This window comes from Mycotypha africana, assembly GCF_025528875.1.
Source record: "Mycotypha africana strain NRRL 2978 chromosome Unknown BDF20scaffold_4, whole genome shotgun sequence".
In the NCBI taxonomy this organism is placed as follows: Eukaryota; Fungi; Mucoromycota; class Mucoromycetes; order Mucorales; family Mycotyphaceae; genus Mycotypha; species Mycotypha africana.
The window spans coordinates 2112963-2133644 of NW_026515728.1; the positions used below are offsets into that span (position 1 = coordinate 2112963).

General features: G+C 39.2%; 8 protein-coding genes across 8 annotated transcripts; 4 read left to right on the forward strand and 4 right to left on the reverse strand.

Annotated features, from left to right (window-relative positions):
* The first annotated feature begins 6 nt into the window (after nt 1–6).
* Nucleotides 7–3174, forward strand: BDF20DRAFT_470318 (methylenetetrahydrofolate reductase-domain-containing protein). The gene is made up of 8 exons (XM_053075527.1): nt 7–560; nt 630–1292; nt 1359–1520; nt 1612–1732; nt 1801–1841; nt 1920–2285; nt 2371–2493; nt 2599–3174. Exons 1-8 carry the CDS (start codon nt 474–476, stop codon nt 2758–2760), a joined length of 1725 nt encoding a protein of 574 aa, XP_052937637.1. The 5' UTR covers nt 7–473; the 3' UTR covers nt 2761–3174.
* Nucleotides 3141–4271, reverse strand: BDF20DRAFT_866793 (high mobility group box domain-containing protein). Its single transcript, XM_053080862.1, has 5 exons — nt 4019–4271; nt 3760–3924; nt 3539–3597; nt 3406–3459; nt 3141–3326 (listed from the first exon to the last, which is right to left on the reverse strand). Exons 2-5 carry the CDS (start codon nt 3920–3922, stop codon nt 3318–3320), a joined length of 285 nt encoding a protein of 94 aa, XP_052937638.1. The 5' UTR covers nt 3923–3924; nt 4019–4271; the 3' UTR covers nt 3141–3317.
* On the reverse strand, nt 4239–5449 carry BDF20DRAFT_470027 (uncharacterized protein). The gene is made up of 5 exons (XM_053075524.1): nt 5322–5449; nt 5177–5263; nt 4842–5096; nt 4710–4772; nt 4239–4549 (listed from the first exon to the last, which is right to left on the reverse strand). Exons 1-5 carry the CDS (start codon nt 5362–5364, stop codon nt 4497–4499), a joined length of 501 nt encoding a protein of 166 aa, XP_052937639.1. The 5' UTR covers nt 5365–5449; the 3' UTR covers nt 4239–4496.
* Nucleotides 5450–5478: 29 nt separating this feature from the next.
* BDF20DRAFT_866808 (uncharacterized protein) lies at nt 5479–6524 on the forward strand. Its single transcript, XM_053080863.1, has 2 exons — nt 5479–5792; nt 5854–6524. The coding sequence occupies exons 1-2, from the start codon at nt 5522–5524 to the stop codon at nt 6345–6347; spliced, it is 765 nt and encodes a 254-aa protein (XP_052937640.1). The 5' UTR covers nt 5479–5521; the 3' UTR covers nt 6348–6524.
* Nucleotides 6525–6722: 198 nt separating this feature from the next.
* BDF20DRAFT_817548 (uncharacterized protein) lies at nt 6723–9107 on the forward strand (the record flags this gene model as incomplete). Its single annotated transcript, XM_053077270.1, has 8 exons — nt 6723–6863; nt 6929–6991; nt 7089–7155; nt 7257–8071; nt 8158–8357; nt 8459–8614; nt 8702–8832; nt 8914–9107. 8 exons carry the CDS (start codon nt 6723–6725, stop codon nt 9105–9107), a joined length of 1767 nt encoding a protein of 588 aa, XP_052937641.1.
* A 2500-nt stretch (nt 9108–11607) lies between these two features.
* BDF20DRAFT_866819 (chitin synthase-domain-containing protein) lies at nt 11608–16219 on the forward strand. Its single transcript, XM_053080864.1, has 6 exons — nt 11608–12562; nt 12667–13803; nt 13895–14062; nt 14144–14251; nt 14346–14598; nt 14672–16219. Exons 1-6 carry the CDS (start codon nt 11660–11662, stop codon nt 15820–15822), a joined length of 3720 nt encoding a protein of 1239 aa, XP_052937642.1. The 5' UTR covers nt 11608–11659; the 3' UTR covers nt 15823–16219.
* A 232-nt stretch (nt 16220–16451) lies between these two features.
* Nucleotides 16452–17185, reverse strand: BDF20DRAFT_866821 (small nuclear ribonucleoprotein Sm D2). The gene is made up of 4 exons (XM_053080865.1): nt 17149–17185; nt 16861–17074; nt 16640–16745; nt 16452–16566 (listed from the first exon to the last, which is right to left on the reverse strand). Exons 1-4 carry the CDS (start codon nt 17151–17153, stop codon nt 16547–16549), a joined length of 345 nt encoding a protein of 114 aa, XP_052937643.1. The 5' UTR covers nt 17154–17185; the 3' UTR covers nt 16452–16546.
* Nucleotides 17186–17221: 36 nt separating this feature from the next.
* On the reverse strand, nt 17222–20219 carry BDF20DRAFT_470108 (uncharacterized protein). The gene is made up of 3 exons (XM_053075525.1): nt 19606–20219; nt 17663–19523; nt 17222–17587 (listed from the first exon to the last, which is right to left on the reverse strand). The coding sequence occupies exons 1-3, from the start codon at nt 19797–19799 to the stop codon at nt 17516–17518; spliced, it is 2127 nt and encodes a 708-aa protein (XP_052937644.1). The 5' UTR covers nt 19800–20219; the 3' UTR covers nt 17222–17515.
* Between the last annotated feature and the right edge of the window lie 463 nt (nt 20220–20682).

The window sequence follows — 20682 nt, forward strand, 5'->3', positions numbered from 1 at the left end:
TGTACTATATTTTGTTATTGAACATACCCCCCCCCCTTCTCCCTTTGAGTATCCCATGATCATTAAGAAGAAAACAATTTCACGAGCATAATTTATGGCAACTGTTTTGCCGGTGATCCTCTTGCAGCATTTTCATTATGCTATGGCAAACAAAAGATAATGTTGCAGCGTTTTTTCTATCCATTCGTTTTTTTCCTTGCAGTATCAAGGATCAGTGATGGTATCGCGTATAAGCTCAGCATATATGCATCGATAGAAGATCTCTTATTTTCATTTTAGTGCAACGTGGTGGATAATGTGGAATTGCAATGCTGTGTCACATTCCATTCGATCATCTCTTTTGATAATTGAACCACCGTCCTGTGTAGTAGAGACATCATCAATAGTCACATCTAGGAAACCTTTAAGATGTGGGGGCAACACAGCAAAGACATTGTCTCTTCTCTTTCCACTTTGTGGCTAATATTTAAGAGATGAAGATCATTGACAAGATAGAGCAGGCTCAGAAAAAGAATGCTATAGCATACTCTTTTGAATACTTTCCTCCAAAAACCGAGCTGGTAAATGAGAAATGAAATCAGCTACGCCGTGATAAAGATGACAATTGACAGGGAATTCTGGGAATATAGGGGTTCGCTAACCTTACGGACCGTTTGGGTCGTATGGCTCAATTAAACCCTCAATTTATATCCTGTACGTGGGGAACAGGAGGGTCTACACATGACCGTACCCTAGAGCTTTGCTCTGCCGCTCAGCATCTTTACGGGCTAACCACGTTGATGCATTTGACATGCACTAATATGGGAAAGACAAAGATCGACGATGCTTTACAACAGGCACAAAAAGCAGGTATTCGTAACATTTTGGCTTTAAGAGGCGACCCACCTCGCGGTCAAGAATACGACTGGAACGCCGAGGAACAAGAATTTACACATGCCATTGATCTGGTAAAGTACATTCGCCAACACTATGGAGATACGTTCAGTATAGGTGTTGCAGGGTATCCTGAGGGGCATCTGGGTCAAGTGAGCAAAGACGAATTGGAAGAACAGCTAGAACTCGGTTACTTGAAGGAGAAAGTGGAAGCAGGAGCTGATTTTATCATGACTCAACTCTTTTATGATGTGGATGTATTTTTGAAATGGATAGAAAAATGCCGAGAGCAAGGCATTCAAGTTCCCATTGTAGCAGGCATCATGCCAATTCCCACTTATCATAGTTTCCGTAGAATGGTACATCTGTGTCAGTTAAAAGTCCCTGAACGTATTATGAAAGATTTGGACGCTATCAAGGTAAGAGGGCAGAGTAGAATGACTCGAGAATCCGACGTGGTATCTAAGCTCGTCGTTTCTTGGTAGACAGACGATCAGAAAGTGAAAGAATACGGTGTTCGTTTAGCAGTGTCTATGATCCGACGCCTTCATAAAGAGGGAAATATTTGCAATTTCCATATATCCACGCTCAACTTGGAGAGGTCGACGCGTTTGATTCTCGAAGAGTTGCAGCTGCATCGGCACGAGGTACTGAAACAAGCCAGAAGAGCAAGAATGCAGTAAAGAGAGAGAGAGAGAGAGATTCTTACTTTTATTTTCTCATCAACACATCATGAAGCAGAAGGATCAAGCGTCGATAGCAGAGAAGGTTGCACCATGGGTGCCTGTGCATGATCCTGCTCGAGCAGAGCTATGGGATGAATATCCCAATGGTAGATACGGTGATTCTCGTTCTCCAGGTAAGAATAGCAGAGGATATTGTATATGTGGGGGATAATCAAGCTCACCTTGTACATCCAATGATAAGCTTTTGGTGAAATCACTTACAGTGCTAGTAAAGCGCTTCCTGTAAGTTGAAAAGAAAACCTTGATTTGTAAACAATGGATCTCACTTGAGAACTAAAGAGTAATATGTTTTGTGAGTAGACTTCTCGAGCACCCTCTAAATGGGGACAGCCCAAGACGGAAGAAGATATTACTCAATTGTTTGTCAAATATATCAAGGGCGAAATAGACTCTTTGCCGTGGTGTGAAGAAAAACTACACACAGAAAGTGAGGCCATCTGTCAGCGGTTGTGTGATATCAATCAGCGCGGTTATTGGACTGTTAGTTCACAGCCAGCTGTCAACGGAGTACCCAGCCAGGATGCAGTCTACGGATGGGGACCTAAAAATGGATATGTGTATCAAAAGGCTTTCATTGAATTTTTCGTGGCAGAAGACAAAGTGAAGGAATTATTACAACGATTGCAGCAAGACGAATGTATCACTTATTACGCAATTAATTTAAAGGTAAAAAAAAAAAAAAGAAAAAGAAAAAAAATCTTAGTCAAAGGATGTAGTGGAAGCGGAATGAACAAAGATCAATATTTGATAGGGGGATTTTTGCACGAATGTATCTGAACCTGATGCTCAGAATGCGTTGACTTGGGGCGTTTTTCCCGGTAAAGAAATCATCCAGCCTACATTGATTGAGAAAGCAAGCTTTGAAGCATGGAAGGTAAAGAAAAAAAAAAAAAAAAAGAAAAAAAGAAAGAGATGTAGCAAAGCTTATCGTAAAAAATATTTCTTTTTTTTTTTTTTTTTTAACATGCGCGCGTTTCAGGAAGAAGCATTTGGCTTGTGGTCTGAATGGGAGGCTCAGTATCCGCGTGGCAGTCCCAGCCAGAAACTGTTGAAGGATACCAAAGAAACATATTGGCTGGTCAACGTAGTTCATAACGATTATCAAAAACCAAATCTGCTTTTTGATGCAATCTTGTCGTGATAAGCATTCCTTACATTGTCAATATAGAATTTATTTGTGTGAATGTGGATTGTCTTTAGTAAAACGTGTGTAGTTTGTTAGTTTTCTTTAGGAACATTTGTTGCAGTCCTCCTACAGAAGCCAATGAACACAGTCGTGCGTTTGGTTCGCAGTGATGATATGATATCTTGTTATAACTAGATAATAGGATGATGGTGCAAATGATTGAGAGATTTCAAATCTGATTTATTATTTTAAAATTAAATTTTAAAATAATTATTTGGTTTCAGCTTTTTTCTGTAGTTTTTTTTCTTCCAGTTTATTTTGTGTTTGAGAACAATGGGAGTAGCAGGAGCCATAAAAAATGGTAGTAAGTGAAAAAAGTAATATGAATGAAAGAGTATGTATATATATATATATATATATATATAATATATATAGAATAATATCGAAAGGTGTTTGGGAAACAAAGAGAGTCGTAAGTACTAAGGACAATCATTATATTATTCGTGCAATATTGGAACGAAACAAATATATAACAGCGATGTGTTTAGAAATAGAAGCAGAGAACAAAAAACTTATTGTTTCTATAAAAGAAAGACAAAACGGGTCAATCAAGTTGCTTATCAAGGAGCTAACTGCTGTCACGCTATGTATGTTACTTACATTCTTTTCAGCTTCATAACGCTTCTTATCAGCTTCAGCCTTATCATTGTAGGGCTATTGTAGGTAATAAAAGTCAATTATCACGTCAGCTATTGTGTCTTTCAAACAAATATCTCTATTTGTATTTTTATACCTTCTTTTCTTCGTCAGACATGGCCTTCCACTTTTCACCAAGGATCTTACCGATTTGACCTGTTGGATAAGAATAGGCAGATCATACAAATATTGTTTAGTCACAGCTTTTTTTTTATTTTATTTTTTATTTTTTTTTTTTTTGGTCTCTGGGCCATCCGCTGTCCTTGATCAAATCATCAAGGTTTTCCCTATAGATAAATAGATAACGTAATACTTTACCGAATGAAGCTTCAGGGTTCTCAGCCTTGACTTCAGCACGTTTTTCTTGAGAAAAGAACATATACGCAGACAGACCACGCTTAGGAGCATTGGGATCCTTCTTGGCACGTCTCTTCTTCTTGTCCTCAGGATCAGCGCGTTTCTTTGTAGGTTCCTTAGGCATTACTGATAGAGGTATGTGTTGTTAGTCAAGCAACAGAAAAATACAATCGCGTTCTGCAAAGCAAAGATGAATTTGAATGTCAGTCGACCCACTTACTGTAATATTATTTAATAGCTTGTGTATAATGAAAAAAGAGAGAAGAGAGGAAAAAGAAAATACAGAGCGTAAAAATCGGGTTTATTTTATTAAGGAGATAGAGCGAGAAAATTTTAGTGGGGAGGGGGGGGGAGGAGCGACTGATTTTATTTTTTTTTTTTGTTAATTGGTTTTTTTTTTTTTTACGCAGTATTCAAGTCAGTGTGCAAATAAGTGTGTGTGTGCGTGTGTGTGTGTGTGCGTGTGTGCGTGTCCTTTTGTGTGCGATTTTCTTTTTTTCCCTTCTTTTATGTGCGCGGTTTGCATTATTGACCAATGAACGCAGCAGATGTAGCATGATAAGGGCCGCTTAATAAGTCACTGTCTCCGGCCAATATTGCTAAATTTGATAATTGCTTGCATTGGATTCGTTCAGAGGGCCTTTTTTTTTTTTTTTTTTTTTTCTTATACTGAAAAATTTGAAAAAAAAGCGAAAACACTAATTTTTTACGCGCGGTAGCCAGGCGTGTTCAGGGATTTTTTTGGCCCACTCTATTTTTTTTTTTAACAGTTTAAAAAAAAAATAATAATTAAACAAACAGTCCAGAATTTTATGCGTACTATTTTTTCAATTTCGCTGCTTTTCTTTCTTTTTTTTTTTTTTTTTTTTTTTTTTTTTTTTTGCAACATTTAGGATAACCCTTTTATTTACCTGGAATAGCATTGTCAGATAATTGAATATGCGTCATAATCGACTTGATCCTATCTGACGTTTCTATCATTACACCAACAGATGGAGGTTATTCCAAACTCAACAGCAACATGGATAACAGTAGTAAATTACCTGGATTCATTCTAGATGCTGCGTCCAGTTCCAGACTGGCAGCTTTTATAAGAGTTTCGTTGTCTGCTGTTGATAGGGTATCTTTTACTTCTGTGTGTTCAGTCTCGCCCTCCTCGTCAGACGCTAACTGTTGAAACATCCCACTCTCCTCACCATCATCGTCTTGAGGTAATTGCTGGTAGTATTCATAACCTGTGGTATGCGTGCCGTCTTCTTCTTCTTCTTCTTCTTGACTATCAACGATGGCCATAGGATCTTGAATATGCACTACTTTTAAGAGACCAAAAATAAGACTGAAGGCCTCGTATTAGCCCTCTCCACAACTGTGACTTTACCTGCGTCTAACTGTCGAGCGAAATGCTCTACTTCATCGTGCTCAAAAAGTATCCGCGAATGACCATCCCTTTCTGTAACATCGACGTCTATGTATCTTTGAGTTATCCAAAGCTTTCGTTCAAGCATGTTCTCCTATTGAATTACCCTCATCGTCCATTGCACCTTGATGTTCAATGTTTTGTTTCATTTGCTTTGTTTTGTTTTGTTTTGTAGCCTAATGAGCTAGAAAAGTGAAAGAGAGACGAGCAAATGTGAAGGAGTTTTAATTCCAGCTTTTTTTTTTTTTTTTTTTTTTTTTTGGTTTGCTTCTTTTTTCATTCCTGCACAGAATATCCCTTTCTCTAATGACTTCGCTCGTTGATTATACCTCCTCATCATCTGAAGATGAAGTTGAAATTGCACCGAAAAGGGAAACAGCCGATCGAAAAAGAAAGGCATCGGCGAGTAAAGATACAACGACATCAAATAAAATGCCAAAATTACCTGCTTTCTTCAGCCCAACTTCTACTGTGAGTTCGGCTTCTTCCATGACATCGCAAAAGAAGGATTTAAAGGGAAGAATACGGACCGTTCCTCATATAGCTGACAGCTGGGCTACTTATGTCTATTGTAAAGGTAAGGCTAGATGAAAGGAGACCGTCCTATTTCTTCGTATTCCATTCTTAACAAATCAAAGTGGATTTGTCCAGTGAAATGAAAACTTTATCACCTCATCTACTCCATAGCGAAGGTGTAGTGCTCATAGAAGAACAGCATATAAGTCTGAGCCGGCCTGTCTATCTCAAAAAGTTTCAGCTGGACTCTTTTGCAAAAGACGTGAGGGATACATTCAGCGGTCAAACGCCCTTTCATGTGTCCTTTGCCCAAGCAGCCACATTGGTCAATGATGAAAAGACACGCGCCTTCTACACTCTAGAAATCGGTAAAGGTTACAACGAACTTTACTCATGCATGCAATCCATCGATAGAGTCATGAACAAGTATCGTCTACCTGTCTTTTACGATCCTCCCCGCTTTCATACCAGTATCGCATGGGCTCTCAGTGAAAAAACCATAGCCTCTATTCGTATACCCACCTTTCTATTGGATCCTATAGTGAAAGATGAATATTTGATAACAAAAGTCTATTTAAAGATGGGTAATAAATTAGAAACCATTGAGCTAACCTAAACAAGGAAGAACAATAAAAAAAGTTCCAGGAGGGTAAAGAGCTCACACATTGGCCCACCTCTGTCATTCTGTTGTATCATCGGACTCTACCCAGTATGCTTTTTGCCTTACCCATACGGTCTTTTGTTGGTTTCTTAAAACCGTCTCATGGAAACAGTTAAAAAAAAAAAAGAAAAAAGACCTGAGAAAACTGTCATGCTGATGATTTTGTTAACGTGGGGTTGACACCGTGTATTTTTTATCAGTGACTTTTTGAAGGGGAAATCCCCAAAGGGAAAACGGTGTTTCACAGTAAGTCCACGTCGAAACCCAGGGCCTCGTTTCGCTTGTTTTTTCCTTTTCTTTTCTCCAAATTTTAATCATTGATTATCGGTTATGGATCCTTACGAATTCACAACATCAGTGGACCATGACCACGATCCATCGGAAGTAGATGAAGATCAAATGAAGCAACTTGAAAAGGAATTAGCTCCAACAGCTGCTGATTACTATGCTATATTGAACATTTCAAGAAAAGTAAATGCTTACCCCTCACATTATGCCAGCCAGCAGACAATAGATTAACCCTTCTCCTGGTATAGGCAACAGAGGACGATATCAAAGACGCTTATAAAAAGCTATGCCGATTCTTTCACCCAGATAAAGTAAGAGAGCTATCCCAACCTTGCAACTGTCATGGATCTATCAGCGATTCGTTTGTAACGATATTTGACAGCTGTATTATCCATCTTTTTTTATTAGCATACGGATGAAGATAAAAAAAAGAGAGCAGAGTCGAGGTTTCAAGTCATTCAAAAAGCCTACGAAGGTAAATCCCGCAAGCCTACTGGCAGGGGGGGGGGGAAGAGGGAGCCTTTAGGATGAACTTGAATGGTGAGGGACTAACGTATTTGTATGGATGACGAAAAGTTCTGTCCAATCCACAATTGAGAATTATCTACGACACATACGGTGAAGAGGGATTAAACGCCTCATGGGATCTTGGTCCACGCTACAAATCAACTGAAGAATTACGCAAAGAATATGAAGAATTAGCAAAGCAGAAACGAGAGCAGGATCTAGAAAATCTAGTACGAAGCAAGAACGAAATCATGTTGACCATCAATGCCACACAAATATTCAATGCCTATGAGCCATCACCCTTATCCTCCTTCGGAGGCCCGTGGGGGAACCTAGGAATTCAGCCATCCCAACAACAACAACAACACCCAAAGAAAAAAAATCGTGTACAGCAATGGATGCAACAAGTGAAAAAGGGAAACGTCCATCAACTGTTCATGCGTCACTCGTTCACTACACAATTAGGCCCTCAAACTCAAGCGATTGTGGGAGGCTCCATGGTGAATCGGTCAGGCATGGGTAATGGCTCTCTCGTGGGCACCCTTCGACATACATTCTCTCCAAAGCTTTGGGGAGAAGCCACCACCACCATCTTGAAACCACGCATGGTGCTGTTGAAATCTTACTATTCCATTTCGGCCGATAGCTTTATCAATTCCAGTGCTCAATTCACTTCCGTGATAGATGGACCACCTGTTCTATCCGTGACGGCTGGCCGACGTTTATTTTCCACTACAACAGGTTATATCACTTATAGAACAGGAGAATGGTCCCTTCTTGGCTGGGGAAGGGATCAGGCATTGCAAAAGATGGATAAATCTTCAGTCTCGCTGGGTTTAGCAGGACAAAAGGGTAAAAAAGGCAATTTCAGCACTGAATTACAGGTAAAAAAAAAAAAAAAAAAAAAAAGGACGAGAGAATAGCGAAAACAAACAGCAGAATGGATGTCTTACCATGAACCCCATATTAGACGGGTATATTAGCATCCCACATAGCCGGTGAATATAGTTACAAATTGCCACGTCAAGGTCGTCTGCGAATAGCTTGTTCATTATCTTCTCAGGGCGGTGTGATGGCCAGTATCGGTAGCGATCATCGACTGACGGAACATACCAGAGTAGGTATGACTATGGAATGTGGTTTGCCATCGGGTGTCATTCTTAAACTAAGGTATACAGAGAAATGGAAAAAAAAAAGAAGAAGCGGCCTATTCTATTCATATGTTCTCATTTCGGTTTTTCATCTTACATCAAATGAAATACGAATCATAGGGCGTCTCGTCTCGGTCAAAAGATTGTATTACCTATCATCCTTTCGTCCGACTTAGATCTTAAATTGGCTTTCTTCGGTACAGTGGTTCCCGTTTCCATGGCCTTCGCCTTGGACTACTTTGTGTTAAAACCCCGTCGACAAAGATTAATTAAACAGTAAGGGATACCTCTCTCGTGTACAGAAATAGTAGAAATAGTGAATTCTTACCTGCCACACACCACTCTTCTTTCACTTTTACATAGAAAAATTGAAGAATTAAGAGAGGTTCACAAGGAATATCTTGAAAATCGCAAGCAAGAAGCGCTGGATGCGCAACTGATTATGTCTGACATAGCTGAAAGGAAGAAGAATCAAGAAGAAAAAAAAACCAACGGTAACACACAATGCGCAGTTAAAATACCATACCTTGAAAAAAAGTAGAAAGCCGCGACTTATCCGCATGGGTGAAATATAGGTTTGGTGATTGTGAAAGCGTGGTACGGCCATCTAGAAGACCTGGATAAACATGATAATCCAGACAATGTGGATGAAATAGAAAGTGTGATTGATGTAACTCCTGTTGTACAGACTTTGGTCAATGAGTCTAGGTTAACTATTCCTGCTGGACATTCCAAGGTAATAGACGTCGTCTTTAAGCAATTTATATAGAGAAGTGGGGGTTGTGTAGATTGAAACAAACAAATTCCTTTTTTTTTGTTTTTTTTTTCTACTGAAATGGCGATAGAATAACATTCTCGGGTTCTATGATCCTTGCTTGGGTGAAAAGAAAAAGTTACGTGTACAATATAGATTTAGACATAGACTACATCAAGTAACAGTGGAGGATACCGCTCCATTAATCTGCCCGATGCAAGGTACTTTATCATGATGAGTACACAAAAAATGGAAAGAAAAAGAAAGATGACTAACTGTTTTCTTAAAGCACACCTTGTTTAAACCAACATGGCGAGCGCTAGCGACCTTTTTTTTACCTACATGTGATTTACCATTCTAAATATACTGTCATTTATTCAAAGTAAAGTGTAAAAGACAGATAGACATATAGGGTAACTCCTCTTTCTCTGTTCAAGTCCATAAAAAGATAAACCGATCCTTACCTACTCCTATCGTGCTTTATTTTTGCAAATGTCTTTGAAAGAGGCAGACGATGGCCATAAATGCTAAAGCGTTTACAATGATTATCTATATACAGATTGTTTACCACTATCTGTACCGATTCAAGCGCGCGTATGCTTTAGAGTTTTTGGTTCGCCAAATGCATGGAGACGAGTGCTTGGTTGGGAGTATCGTACGGTATGACTCACGAAGAGTTGTTGGATGTAAGAATCAGTTTACTTTTTTAGTAGCTTACAGATGCCATTGTCTGCTAAAGTTGTGATGACTTGCTGGATATCATCGCTGTTGTGAAGCCGTTCTTTGCATACATTGTGGATGATCTTTACCGATCAAACATCAACACATACGACTTGATATGGTTTTATTGAGCATGTTTGTTGAATAGCTTGCTTAAGTTGCTCTAACGTTGGTGAACCATTCCATCGCAATAACTATAATACTGAATCAAATTGTACGTCGTAAAAAAATCGCGTCTAAAGCACTGAAAGAGGTTGTGACCTCGTTTATTCTCATAACATGATTCATTTGTAAATACTGTAACCATACGCCTAAATTGTTTTCAATGAGTAATAGAGGCAGTCAGAGAATAGCATAGCTTCCTTTCGGGCCACTTTCTTTAAACAATGTAACGCAAAGGGCGTTCGAGACCAACAGATGATTATCGACAACAAACACATGCTAACTGTCAGTATTGAAATCAAAATGACACCGATGCTTTGTAGTACCACTTTATCACTGGTCAAATACAGTTCCCATCCGATATTGAAGCACCTGGGAAGTACGTTGGAGATTCACCACCACGCTATCAGAGAACCTCCTAAGATTCACTCTGTTTTATCGTGCGGCAAAAAAGTTGCAGGCACTCACAATAGAAAGAGCATTTCATTCAATGTAAAATAGGTTAAGAATCTACAAAATACCAAAACGGGGAATCGGTGAATGTGTGTTCATAAAATCAATTTCGGATGAACAGCAGCAGCCTATTGGACCTCCTTATAGATATCAAATGTGTTATAGCACTATTACGATTGAACTTTTGGATATGCATCGTAGAAAACAGTGTCAGCGTCATAGACGCTGTTGTTGAAAAATCACGGCTGACAGTGCCCTTATCAAACGCTAAGGCTGGATGACGATTGCCATAACTTCGTGTAACATTACACAGTAAGGATTTTTATTATTATATTTCTTTACATTCATCACAGAAGTGTCATCACTCTTCAAGTGCTATATATACACAAATGCGCATGGAATTGGCTTTGTTTATTCGTTCTATATCTAGACAAATTGCTTTATATATAAACTTGCAGAGAAATGGCATAATACTGTTTATTTTTGTATAATTTTTACCATGAACCAACAACTTGAACTTTGGCTTCTTCTTTTATGATAACTAGTGGCAGTGACTCTGTGTACAAAGTCAAATCAACAAGAAAAAAAAAGAAAGGCCAGTTTTCCAGGGGCCACAAAAAAACATTTTACCCAATAAAGTACCACAACTGGCTGCACAGAAAGGAAGAACGAGCCAAAAAGTATAAAGATAGTAACAGCAACCAGATTGTAGAAGAACAATAAAAAAAGACACCCTTTGCTCCTTATTATTTATTTTTTTTTTGTTCTATCCGACAAGAAAAAAAGTAATAATAGAGTCCCTTTCTTTACTCTTTTTTTTTATTTTATTTGTTTTTTATTAATCGTTTCTCTTCTTTTGCTTTGGGTTCCGTCTATTTGAATCACATCAAGTTCTATAAACAGTCAGGAACAGAAAGATTCTTTTTGCCGGTCAAATCCTTTTTGTCTGTAATTAAAGAGCTGTCTCTATAGTAATCCATCCATCATCTTTCCTTTGTACATTTTTTACACATATAATACATTGAACTGTCTTACTACACCATATCCCCACAAAAAAAATCAAAAAAAAGAGCCTATTATCCTATTTGTAACAAGCGATATTATAATAGTTAATGTCCAGTAATAATAATCATACTAATCGAGGGTATCGGCCTCAGTTCGATCCAAGATTATCCCAACAGCAGCAGCAGCAGCAGCAGCAGCATCATCAACAACAACAACAACAATATGCAATGAGACCAGTCCCTCCTCAGCATCACCAACAACAACGTATGCAGTCCTTTTATGCCAATCGACCTAGTCCACCTCCTTCGCAACACCAATCTTACGCTTCTAGTCCCCGTCCACAACATCAAAACCATCATCAATATCAGCAAATGCATAATAACAACAAATCACGTACGTCCATCAATCCTTCTCCCCATCAGCAGCAGCAACAGCGAATGTACTCGTCTGCAAGACAACCTACTCAAAGAATGCCTGCTGGTGGTATGAGACCACATCCGTCACAACACCATCCTGGACAAGGTGCACCTTACCCACCCATGGTACCAGGGAGTAACAATCAATCTGCCATGAGCGGCCCTTATCAACGAGTAAGCATGAACCGCTCCCGTTCTTTGTCAAGACCTGAGAGACAAAGACCCCGAGCGGGTATGATTCGTTCCCCTTCTCAACAACAACGTTTACAGCAGCAAGCAAGATATTATGGTCAGCCACAGCCACAATACCAATCATTACTCAATAGCACCCAACATCAACCCTCAATGCATCAACGACCTGTGCCTCCTAACAATAGTCATCCTAACCCTAATCACAACGGCAGGTTCCTGAACCCCATGTCGAATCGTTTACAACAGCAACTACAACAGCAAAAATATCAGCAACAACAGTTGTTGCAACAGCAACAGCAACAGCAGCAACAACAACAAGAGGCTCTACTAAATCAGTCTTTGAACACGAATAACAAAAAATTACAAAAGTCCCCTCCGGATGAACCAGAAGAAAAAATTAAAGTCTTGACAAGTTGGTGGGCTTGGATTGCCTACTTGGCCACCTGTTGTATACCCAATTGGTTTTTACGGATTTGTTTAAAGAAAAGGAATGCAATGGTACAACAAGCTTGGCGAGAGAAGGTAAGCTACTACTCACTGATGTGTTGCTACATTGCCCTTTTCACTGATAAATTAGACTGCTTCTCACTGTACTAATCATCCTTCGGTGAATCTATTCTGTATAGCTCACCCTTTGTTATATCATCTTCTTACTTTGCGCTGCGTTGGCTTTCGTTACTTACGGCCTCAATAGGACTTTGTGTCCTACTCCCGGCGGTAACTCTCCATTCTCTCGTGTTGTCAATGGTCAACGTATTCCTGTATACTATAGCAGCGTCCGCGTTTTCGGTCAAATATATCCCATGGACGTCATGAAATCCTTTTTCGCCAGCCATGGTCTCAATCTTACAAACGATTACGAGAACACCGATATCAGTGGCATCTTTAACGGCGACGTTCATAACGATTGTGCACGTTATCCCATTCCCAACCATGAATGTGCGTTAGTAAACCCTTACGGTGGTGGTTTAGCTGCTCCCGATAATAGCTGCCTCTCCTTCGCTGAACTGAAACGGTTCTACAAGTCCAATACCATCTTGGGCTTTGATTGGCAAGATTTAGATAGTAAATTGATGTATGGAAGAGGTTTAGTGCTGGTTGGCGATTCTGTTTTGAATGTCACTGATTACCTAATCAACAACCAGTCCTACTATGGTCAAGATGTGGATCGTACTATTCGTACTAATCTTGCAAAGGATGTCAGTTATGCTCTATTGTACACATCCAACGGCAAAAACGCACGTAAATGTTTAGCAGCTCGATACAGAGTAGGTATCATGGAGACGGAGACAGGTGGTTGTATCGCCGACTCTATTATTATGACCTTGATGTTGGTCGTCATTATTGTCATGATTGTCATTCGTTATGCTATGGCACTTTTATTTCAATGGTTTATCTCGAGTCGTTTGATCAAACCCGGCGGCAGATCAAATTGGCTAGCTTGGCGTTCCATCAAAGGTGGTAATGATGATCCTGCAAACCATATTCCTGGCCCTTACAATCATTATGCTGGGATGCAACAACAGCAAGGCTCTTCGACATCGTTAAACTCGACATCTTTCACAGGATCTACATCTCGTAGCACGCCCAATATCAATAATAATAGTTCTATTATGGGCTTGAATAATAGCGGAGCTCGTTCGGATATTGTCACAACGGAATTGTATACTGTCATGTTGGTAACTTGTTATTCTGAAGGCGAAGAGGGTCTTCGTATTACCATGGATAGTTTAGCTGAAACCACCTACTCCAAAAAGCATAAGGTAAACAGCAACTTTATGTTGACGATAAAATTACAAAATTACGTAGCGTACGTAGTCTTAACTCAAACATGCGTTTATGTTACAAAATAAGATTTTCTTTGTTATTGCTGACGGTATGATCACTGGCGCAGGCGAGACAAAATCCACGCCCGATATCGTTATTAGTATGATGGATCTAGACCCTACCATGACAGACCCAAAACCTGCTTCTTATTTAGCTATTGCTGATGGTGAAAAGCAACTTAATATGGCCAAAGTGGTAAGCTTAAGTTGTTGGCAACATTTTGCATTGATCATTCCCAGTTTATTCTTACATCCGCAAATGTTATAACTATATTAGTATGCGGGCCATTATAAAGGTGTTCCTTGTATAACAATTGTCAAATCAGGTACTGAGGAAGAAGCAAATGGTTCAAAGGCTGGTAATCGTGGCAAACGTGATTCTCAGGTAAGAACACCAGTGACTTTTCTTCCCCTTTCCGGTCAACTATGCAAAGTAGACCCACTCATTACCCTACTGATTCATACAACTCCCCTTTTAGCTTATTTTGATGAGTTTCTTCCAGCGTGTACTATTTAACGATCGACTGTCGGAACTGGATTACGAAATGTTTTGGAAAATGACATGGTTGATGAAAGGCGTTACGCCGGATAAATTCGAACTTGTTTTGATGGTGGATGCAGATACCAAGGTTTTACCAGATGCATTGACGTATATGGTTGCTGCTATGGCCAATGATATTACCATCATGGGACTATGCGGTGAAACACGAATTGCCAATAAACGAGCCTCATGTAAAAGCAAATATACTTCAAAATGATCAGCAAAATAACTTTATAGTAACCATTATCTTTTGTCTTCCTTTAGGGGTTACTGCAATTCAAGTATTCGAATACTATATTTCTCATCATTATGCCAAAGCATTTGAGTCTCTTTTCGGTATCGTTACATGCTTACCTGGGTGTTTCAGTATGTATCGTATCAAGTCACCTAAAAATGGTGCTTGGGTGCCCATTCTAGCCAACCCAGATATCATTCTGGAGTACAACCAGAACATTGTCACAACATTGCACGAAAAGAATCTGCTACTTTTAGGTGAAGATCGTTTCCTTTCTACTCTCATGCTGCGTACCTTCCCTCGTCGCCAAATGATGTTTGTTCCTCAAGCACGTTGCAAAACTGTCGTACCTGATCAGTTCAAGGTCCTTCTATCCCAACGTCGTCGATGGATCAACTCCACCGTCCACAACTTAATGGAACTTGTCTTGGTGTCTGATCTCTGCGGTATTGCCTGTTTATCCATGCAATTTTCCGTGTTTGTCGACTTGATCGGTACGTTGGTACTTCCTGCCGCTATTGTTATGACAATCTATTTAATTGTTGATACTGCGATATCCACCAATCCACAATGGCAATCGCTTGCTCTATTAATTGCTATCCTTGGTCTTCCTGCAGTTTTGATTGCCATCACAACTCTCAAATTCATCTATATCCTATGGATGTTTGTCTATATTTGCGCCTTACCCATTTGGAATTTTATCTTACCGCTCTATTCATTCTGGCATTTCGATGATTTCTCTTGGGGTGCAACGCGTGTTGTCGCTGGTGAAAAGAAAGATAAGGGTCATGGTGATGCTGAAGGTAAATTCGATCCTAGCCGTCTATTAATGAAGAAATGGGAAGATTGGGAGCAAGAACGAACGGGACAACGCTTCCATCAACATAAAAAGGCTTCTCCCCTCAAGACACCTTATGATTCCATGACAAATTTGTTGACCCCTTCGCCTACAACAAATACTACGGCGAGTACTTTGACTCCTACTACCACCAATACTGGAACATTAGGAGGAGGAGTTTATCATGAACATGGCAGTGGCATCCCAATGTCGCAGACAGTATCAGTAGCAACACCTACACCACAAGCGCCGGCATCGTTTGGTAACATATTTAATGATAGAAAAATGTATGGTTCATCGCCTGTGCCAACATTAACGTCCTTGCCGAATCAACAACAATAAATAAGCACAATATACCATTCATATATAGATATGTATTCTATATAACAATTATAAAGAAAAAAAAAAACTCACAATGGTAACACACAAGTGTAATTTTTGTAAACTTGTATACAGGAGTATCGTAGCAATAGTTATGACATCTGGTAATCCAGCTAATGACAAGCCAAAGCGCGTAAAATACCCTTTCACTCTATCCACGTCGTCTACAAATCACTTAGAAGGCGATTGTCACCCTCTTTAAAAACTATAAATAAATTTTGGAAAGTCTAACCATTTCTTATGTGCCAATTGTACAATCACATGTCTCCTTAACGATGTCATTTGCTAATATTTTCCTCCCGTAGGCACGTTGATCTATACATTTCTGATAGTAACCATACTTGACTGATAAGACTGGAGTATCTAATTTTCAACAGTGCCATCACTGTCTTAATTCCATGCTTTTCTCCTACATTTGAAATAGGTAGCAAGGATAACCTCTTCACCAGTAATAAGCTACCTGTAGCTAAGTCATCATTATAGTAATTTTTCTACAATAAATAGCCCGATAATCATAAAGCGCAGATGTTGATATATATTCATGGCGAACTGCAATTTTTCTTCGGCTAGGTTCCCAGCTATGTTACAGTATAAGCATGGCAAATCATGGACAAACTTTTCCTTTAAATATACTTTGTTTATTGCTTGCTTCAACACAATGTGTATACATATAATCGAGTATTAATTAAACTGTGTTTCTGAGGACTATTCATAATGAAAAGTTTAGAGTGTGAGCTTAATAGCAGGACAGGTTTCATTTTTTCCTTTAAAAGCTTACCAAGAACAACGGTGTCGCCACGCAGGAACATCTTGCTCACGAAACGATCTTTATTTACGGGTTTGGCTTTAGCTCCCTTACCACTACGAGGTGTTTCTGTCCACATCTAGATAGAGTGAGTCAATTTAATTTCCGTTAATTGCTTTGTCGATGAGCGTTTGTTATACGTAATTGAAAAAAGGGCGTGGTAGGGATCTATCTTATTCCTGCTTTTATTTTACCTCCTTCACATTTTCAAGAACCATATTACAATGACGATCAAATGCCTTCACACGTGCTAAAAGTTTATGATTGTTACGACAACTGATCAGGATCTGATTATTGTTTTTGACAGATTGTTGTAAAACTGAAAGTGGGCCGGTGTTGAATTCGAGTTCTTCTTGTTGACGAAGTTCTTCTTCTGTCATTTCAGACTTTGGCTTATTCAATACGGAGCTATAATAAGTATGTTACAATAGTGTTTACATAGTAGATCAAAGCTTTGAAAAGAATTCGGTGAGTTTTTATACCTCATGTTTGTATGTTTATATTGTTAATGGGGACGGCGTAGGAAAACAAAAAAAAAAGAACGAAAAAAAAAGGAAGAAAATTTGTAGTTCACTTTATTCCTTTTGCCCGTCCGTCGTCGCAGCTTAAACAAATCACTCCCCATTCCAACCCCTCATTACACTGGTAGAAAGCAGCCAATATCTCTTGTAAATTTCTCGTGTTTACAGCGTCTACATCTATATTATATTCATTGGTTTGCCTCAAATTTGGACCTCATAGTTTATATACCTTATCAGTATGAATAAACGTCTACTATGGTGAGGGGGTGCAAATTTATTGACTCAACTAAATTTACGTCTCTTGCAATCATTGGAGACATATTATCATTTAAGCAGAGCTTTTCAAACGAGAGATTTCTTTTTTAGTAAAAAATCTAAAGCCTTTTCTACCTTGCGGGTCCTGACAGGTTGAATGAAAAGATACAATTAACTCTTTGTCAACGCACACGTGGCTGTCAAAAAACTGTAATCAAACCTCTTCATAAGACATTTGGCCAGGCCTTAGCTGCACGTATAATGTTCCAGTCTCCATGATAGTTTTTTGAATTTTTCCATTCTTTTCTGTCATGTCCACATACAGCGGATCGTATCGATCTCCAGTCACCTTAATCGACTTAACATTGTCAAATGTTTCAAAAACTGCCGGTGCTTCAACGCGTCGTTTCTTTGTATTTCCAGATTGGTCTTCCACTGTTTCTACTATCAGAGGAACTTTACACACACGGTTTCGTACCGTGTCAAAAGTAGTAATCCATCGCCTGTCCTTTGCCAATATCCATAGATGTCGGAAAGCTTGTAAATGATAACGATTATCCCGTGTTGATGTTGGATAGAAGGGGTAAAATGCAATGAGTAATCCGGCTACAGCCTCACTCGTTGTTTTGAGAGTATAACTTCCCAGACCCATATATAATAACCCCAAAGCCATAGAGACAGCCATATTATCACCATAATTGACATCATTAATGCGTTGATAGAGTTTCTTTAAACGGTCGAGAAGTGTCAGATTACCTGTTCCAGCCATAACCATAGCCGTCGCTGTACAAAGTACATTTATGCAATTGCGTATCACTGTTTTAGTGACCTCTTTCTGCTTGGTGGTTAAAGGAACACTCAGTGTCATGAAATAATCCAAATAGTCCAAGAGGCATTGAAATGCCGTTTCATCCCTTGTACCCGCATATTTCAAACCAATGCATTGGCAAGCGCCACATATAATGTAATACATGGCTTGAACAACGGCCTCCTTCTCTGCAACTTGATTGTCAGCCATATAATTTGGTATATTACCTTGTACCCATGCTTTTGTAGGCTGTATATTACTCCACATAATTATATTTTTAGCAATAACGCGGTGGACAAGGAAGTCTACGGGCATGTGGTCTATCATAGCTGCTGTATGTGGTAGCGGTATGCTATCAGCGATTACTTTGCTTTCTGTTTTGAGATACATTAGAGCTAAAGCATATGTAGCAGCAGGTGAAGTAGCAGTCATATTAACAATAGCATTATCACCGGCTGTCCAACAAGTTCTACATACGAGTTTGTACAACCGATCTTGAAAATCTCTACGCATATTAATAGCAGCATCACCTTTTCCCAACGTCATCAAACCCAATGCGAATCCGGCGGCTAAACAGCAAGTTTCATAATCCTTCTGCAAGTGTTGTGGGTCAGCTTTCCCCATCCTCTCCATCTCTAATAGCATATTATGACAACGTCCTATATGAAATGAATTCATAAAGACTAATCCGATTCCTAGAGTAGCAGCTGCCTGTACAGTAAGGGTTTTATACATGAACTCAGGGGTATCTTCTGGTAGAATGCTAGGAATGAATGCACCCATCATTGTATGAACCTCTTCTTTCCTAGTACCTACGTTGGTGACAGCCAAGCCTAACAGAAGAGCTATTGTCACATAGGCATCCTTTTGAGCGAATAAACGTTGTTGATCGGCATCTGTTAGTCTATCCAGAAACCCATTGAGACCGAACGCTAATAGTGCACCCGCTTCTTTAGGCTCCGGTTTATCGGGAAGAAAACGACCGATCCATTCTGCTGTAATGCGCGATTGAGGTGACATACGAAGTCCCGCTGACACACCGGTATGGAAGTCAGGCCAACTTATGTCTTCTCGCGATATATCCACATTGATATTTGTTTTGATATCCATCTTCTCAAAATGTACCTGAAGATTGATAGGCTCAATGGGTAACTTAAAATGTTCAACTTCGTAGGTTGCGTAAGCATACAGTGCTCGGCCGATTGACAGAGCAAAGGTTCGTTCAAGGACCTTTCTAGCCTCGGCTTCGTAAAACTTCTCTAGATCCTCACCGCTATCTCGTAACCATATGAAAAAAGAGGGTTGAGGTAAATCAGCAATTACAACTCGATCAAGTCCGTTTCAAAAATGCCTACGTTGAATTGAGAGGTTCGCTAAAAAAAGGGTGATATTGCCGACGAGCACCGTCTAGCATTCTCCTTACGCTTTCTGCAACTGCTTCAGTCCCGAATCGTAAATACTCAAGGTCATAGTCTATCTCGTCTGTTGCAAAAGGCTGACTAGGATCGATCGGTTTCGCTAAACACAGATCGGTCATAGAAGAAACCATGATTTCCAATGCTTAGAGCGTGTTACTGAAATGCTATCAAAATATTGCTTGCAGAAAGCTTCAGAGCCTTTCCTAAGTATATAAGGATGCAATACTGAAATTGAGATACGTTATTCTTGTTTTGTCGAGAGGGAAAGCGTAATATGCTTTACTACACGCTTAGATAATTTCAACGTGTAATATAAATGGAGAAAATATCTGATTTACAAAACACGAAAATCCCGCATTGCTGGCCTAATACAAGAGAAGACATGAATGTTTACGACAAAGTTCTACCGGTTGCTTTTGTGCCTTCCCTGTAAGAATTCTATTATGACGAATTTCGGATTATACACAAACAAAACTTCAGAACGCTATTACTTATCTAAATTGCACACAACTCAGTTCTTTTCGTTGACAAAATGAAAGCTCAAAAGGAATTTTATGGCAATGAAAACCGAAGAGGAACGATTTCATATAGAATGAGAAGGCCATTATGTTTCCGAATGCATCATCCTATTTATAAGCAAATTGATTAACTTACGTGCTTAAAAAAACATTAGAATGTGTTCAGATAATTGGTTGCTTTAGTGTTTCTCCTCTTTAGTTGCGTACATAGAATATTTTTAAAATCATGCCGCTCCTCTTAGGAAAACAATACATTTAAGCTGTGTTTAAGAACAACATCAAACCTGCAGTTGAAGAGTATAAGAAGCGAGCAAAGGGTACTATTTAACTGCATAGAAGTATCCAAAAACCTAAACAACCCTCAATATCAGCATATTCATCATGGGTCAAACTATTATTAGCGGCTTTAAAAGCTTATCAATACGTTTACAATTTTTAACCGATTCCAGCTATTAAGCTATTGTATTAAAACGTATTGTTCAGGATTTGCAGAACC

Bases quoted from the DNA above. Each gene is read 5' to 3' on its own strand.
- BDF20DRAFT_866793 (XM_053080862.1), bottom strand. From the start codon at position 3,922: ATGCCTAAGGAACCTACAAAGAAACGCGCTGATCCTGAGGACAAGAAG. The intron at 3,598-3,759 runs GTAAAGTATTAC...CTTATCCAACAG, and splicing joins GAACCCTGAAGCTTCATTCG to GTCAAATCGGTAAGATCCTT. The intron at 3,460-3,538 runs GTATAAAAATAC...TACCTACAATAG, and splicing joins TGTCTGACGAAGAAAAGAAG to CCCTACAATGATAAGGCTGA.
- BDF20DRAFT_470318 (XM_053075527.1), top strand. From the start codon at position 474: ATGAAGATCATTGACAAGATAGAGCAGGCTCAGAAAAAGAATGCTATA. The intron at 1,842-1,919 runs GTAAGTTGAAAA...TTTTGTGAGTAG, and splicing joins GTGCTAGTAAAGCGCTTCCT to ACTTCTCGAGCACCCTCTAA. The intron at 2,286-2,370 runs GTAAAAAAAAAA...AATATTTGATAG, and splicing joins ATTACGCAATTAATTTAAAG to GGGGATTTTTGCACGAATGT.
- BDF20DRAFT_470108 (XM_053075525.1), bottom strand. From the start codon at position 19,799: ATGGTTTCTTCTATGACCGATCTGTGTTTAGCGAAACCGATCGATCCT. The intron at 19,524-19,605 runs GTAGGCATTTTT...GTTACGAGATAG, and splicing joins AGCGAACCTCTCAATTCAAC to CGGTGAGGATCTAGAGAAGT. The intron at 17,588-17,662 runs GTTTGATTACAG...TCAACCTGTCAG, and splicing joins GCCAAATGTCTTATGAAGAG to GACCCGCAAGGTAGAAAAGG.
- BDF20DRAFT_866821 (XM_053080865.1), bottom strand. The intron at 16,746-16,860 runs GTAAAATAAAAG...CACTCTATCTAG, and splicing joins TTCTTGAAAATGTGAAGGAG to ATGTGGACAGAAACACCTCG. The intron at 16,567-16,639 runs GTAAGCTTTTAA...CATTATGAATAG, and splicing joins TGGCGACACCGTTGTTCTTG to TCCTCAGAAACACAGTTTAA.
- BDF20DRAFT_866808 (XM_053080863.1), top strand. From the start codon at position 5,522: ATGACTTCGCTCGTTGATTATACCTCCTCATCATCTGAAGATGAAGTT. The intron at 5,793-5,853 runs GTAAGGCTAGAT...AACAAATCAAAG, and splicing joins TACTTATGTCTATTGTAAAG to TGGATTTGTCCAGTGAAATG.
- BDF20DRAFT_866819 (XM_053080864.1), top strand. From the start codon at position 11,660: ATGAGACCAGTCCCTCCTCAGCATCACCAACAACAACGTATGCAGTCC. The intron at 12,563-12,666 runs GTAAGCTACTAC...TATTCTGTATAG, and splicing joins AACAAGCTTGGCGAGAGAAG to CTCACCCTTTGTTATATCAT. The intron at 14,063-14,143 runs GTAAGCTTAAGT...TAACTATATTAG, and splicing joins AACTTAATATGGCCAAAGTG to TATGCGGGCCATTATAAAGG.
- BDF20DRAFT_470027 (XM_053075524.1), bottom strand. From the start codon at position 5,364: ATGAAACAAAACATTGAACATCAAGGTGCAATGGACGATGAGG. The intron at 5,097-5,176 runs GTAAAGTCACAG...TGCATATTCAAG, and splicing joins CGCTCGACAGTTAGACGCAG to ATCCTATGGCCATCGTTGAT. The intron at 4,550-4,709 runs GTAAATAAAAGG...AAAAAAAAATAG, and splicing joins ATCTGACAATGCTATTCCAG to AGTGGGCCAAAAAAATCCCT.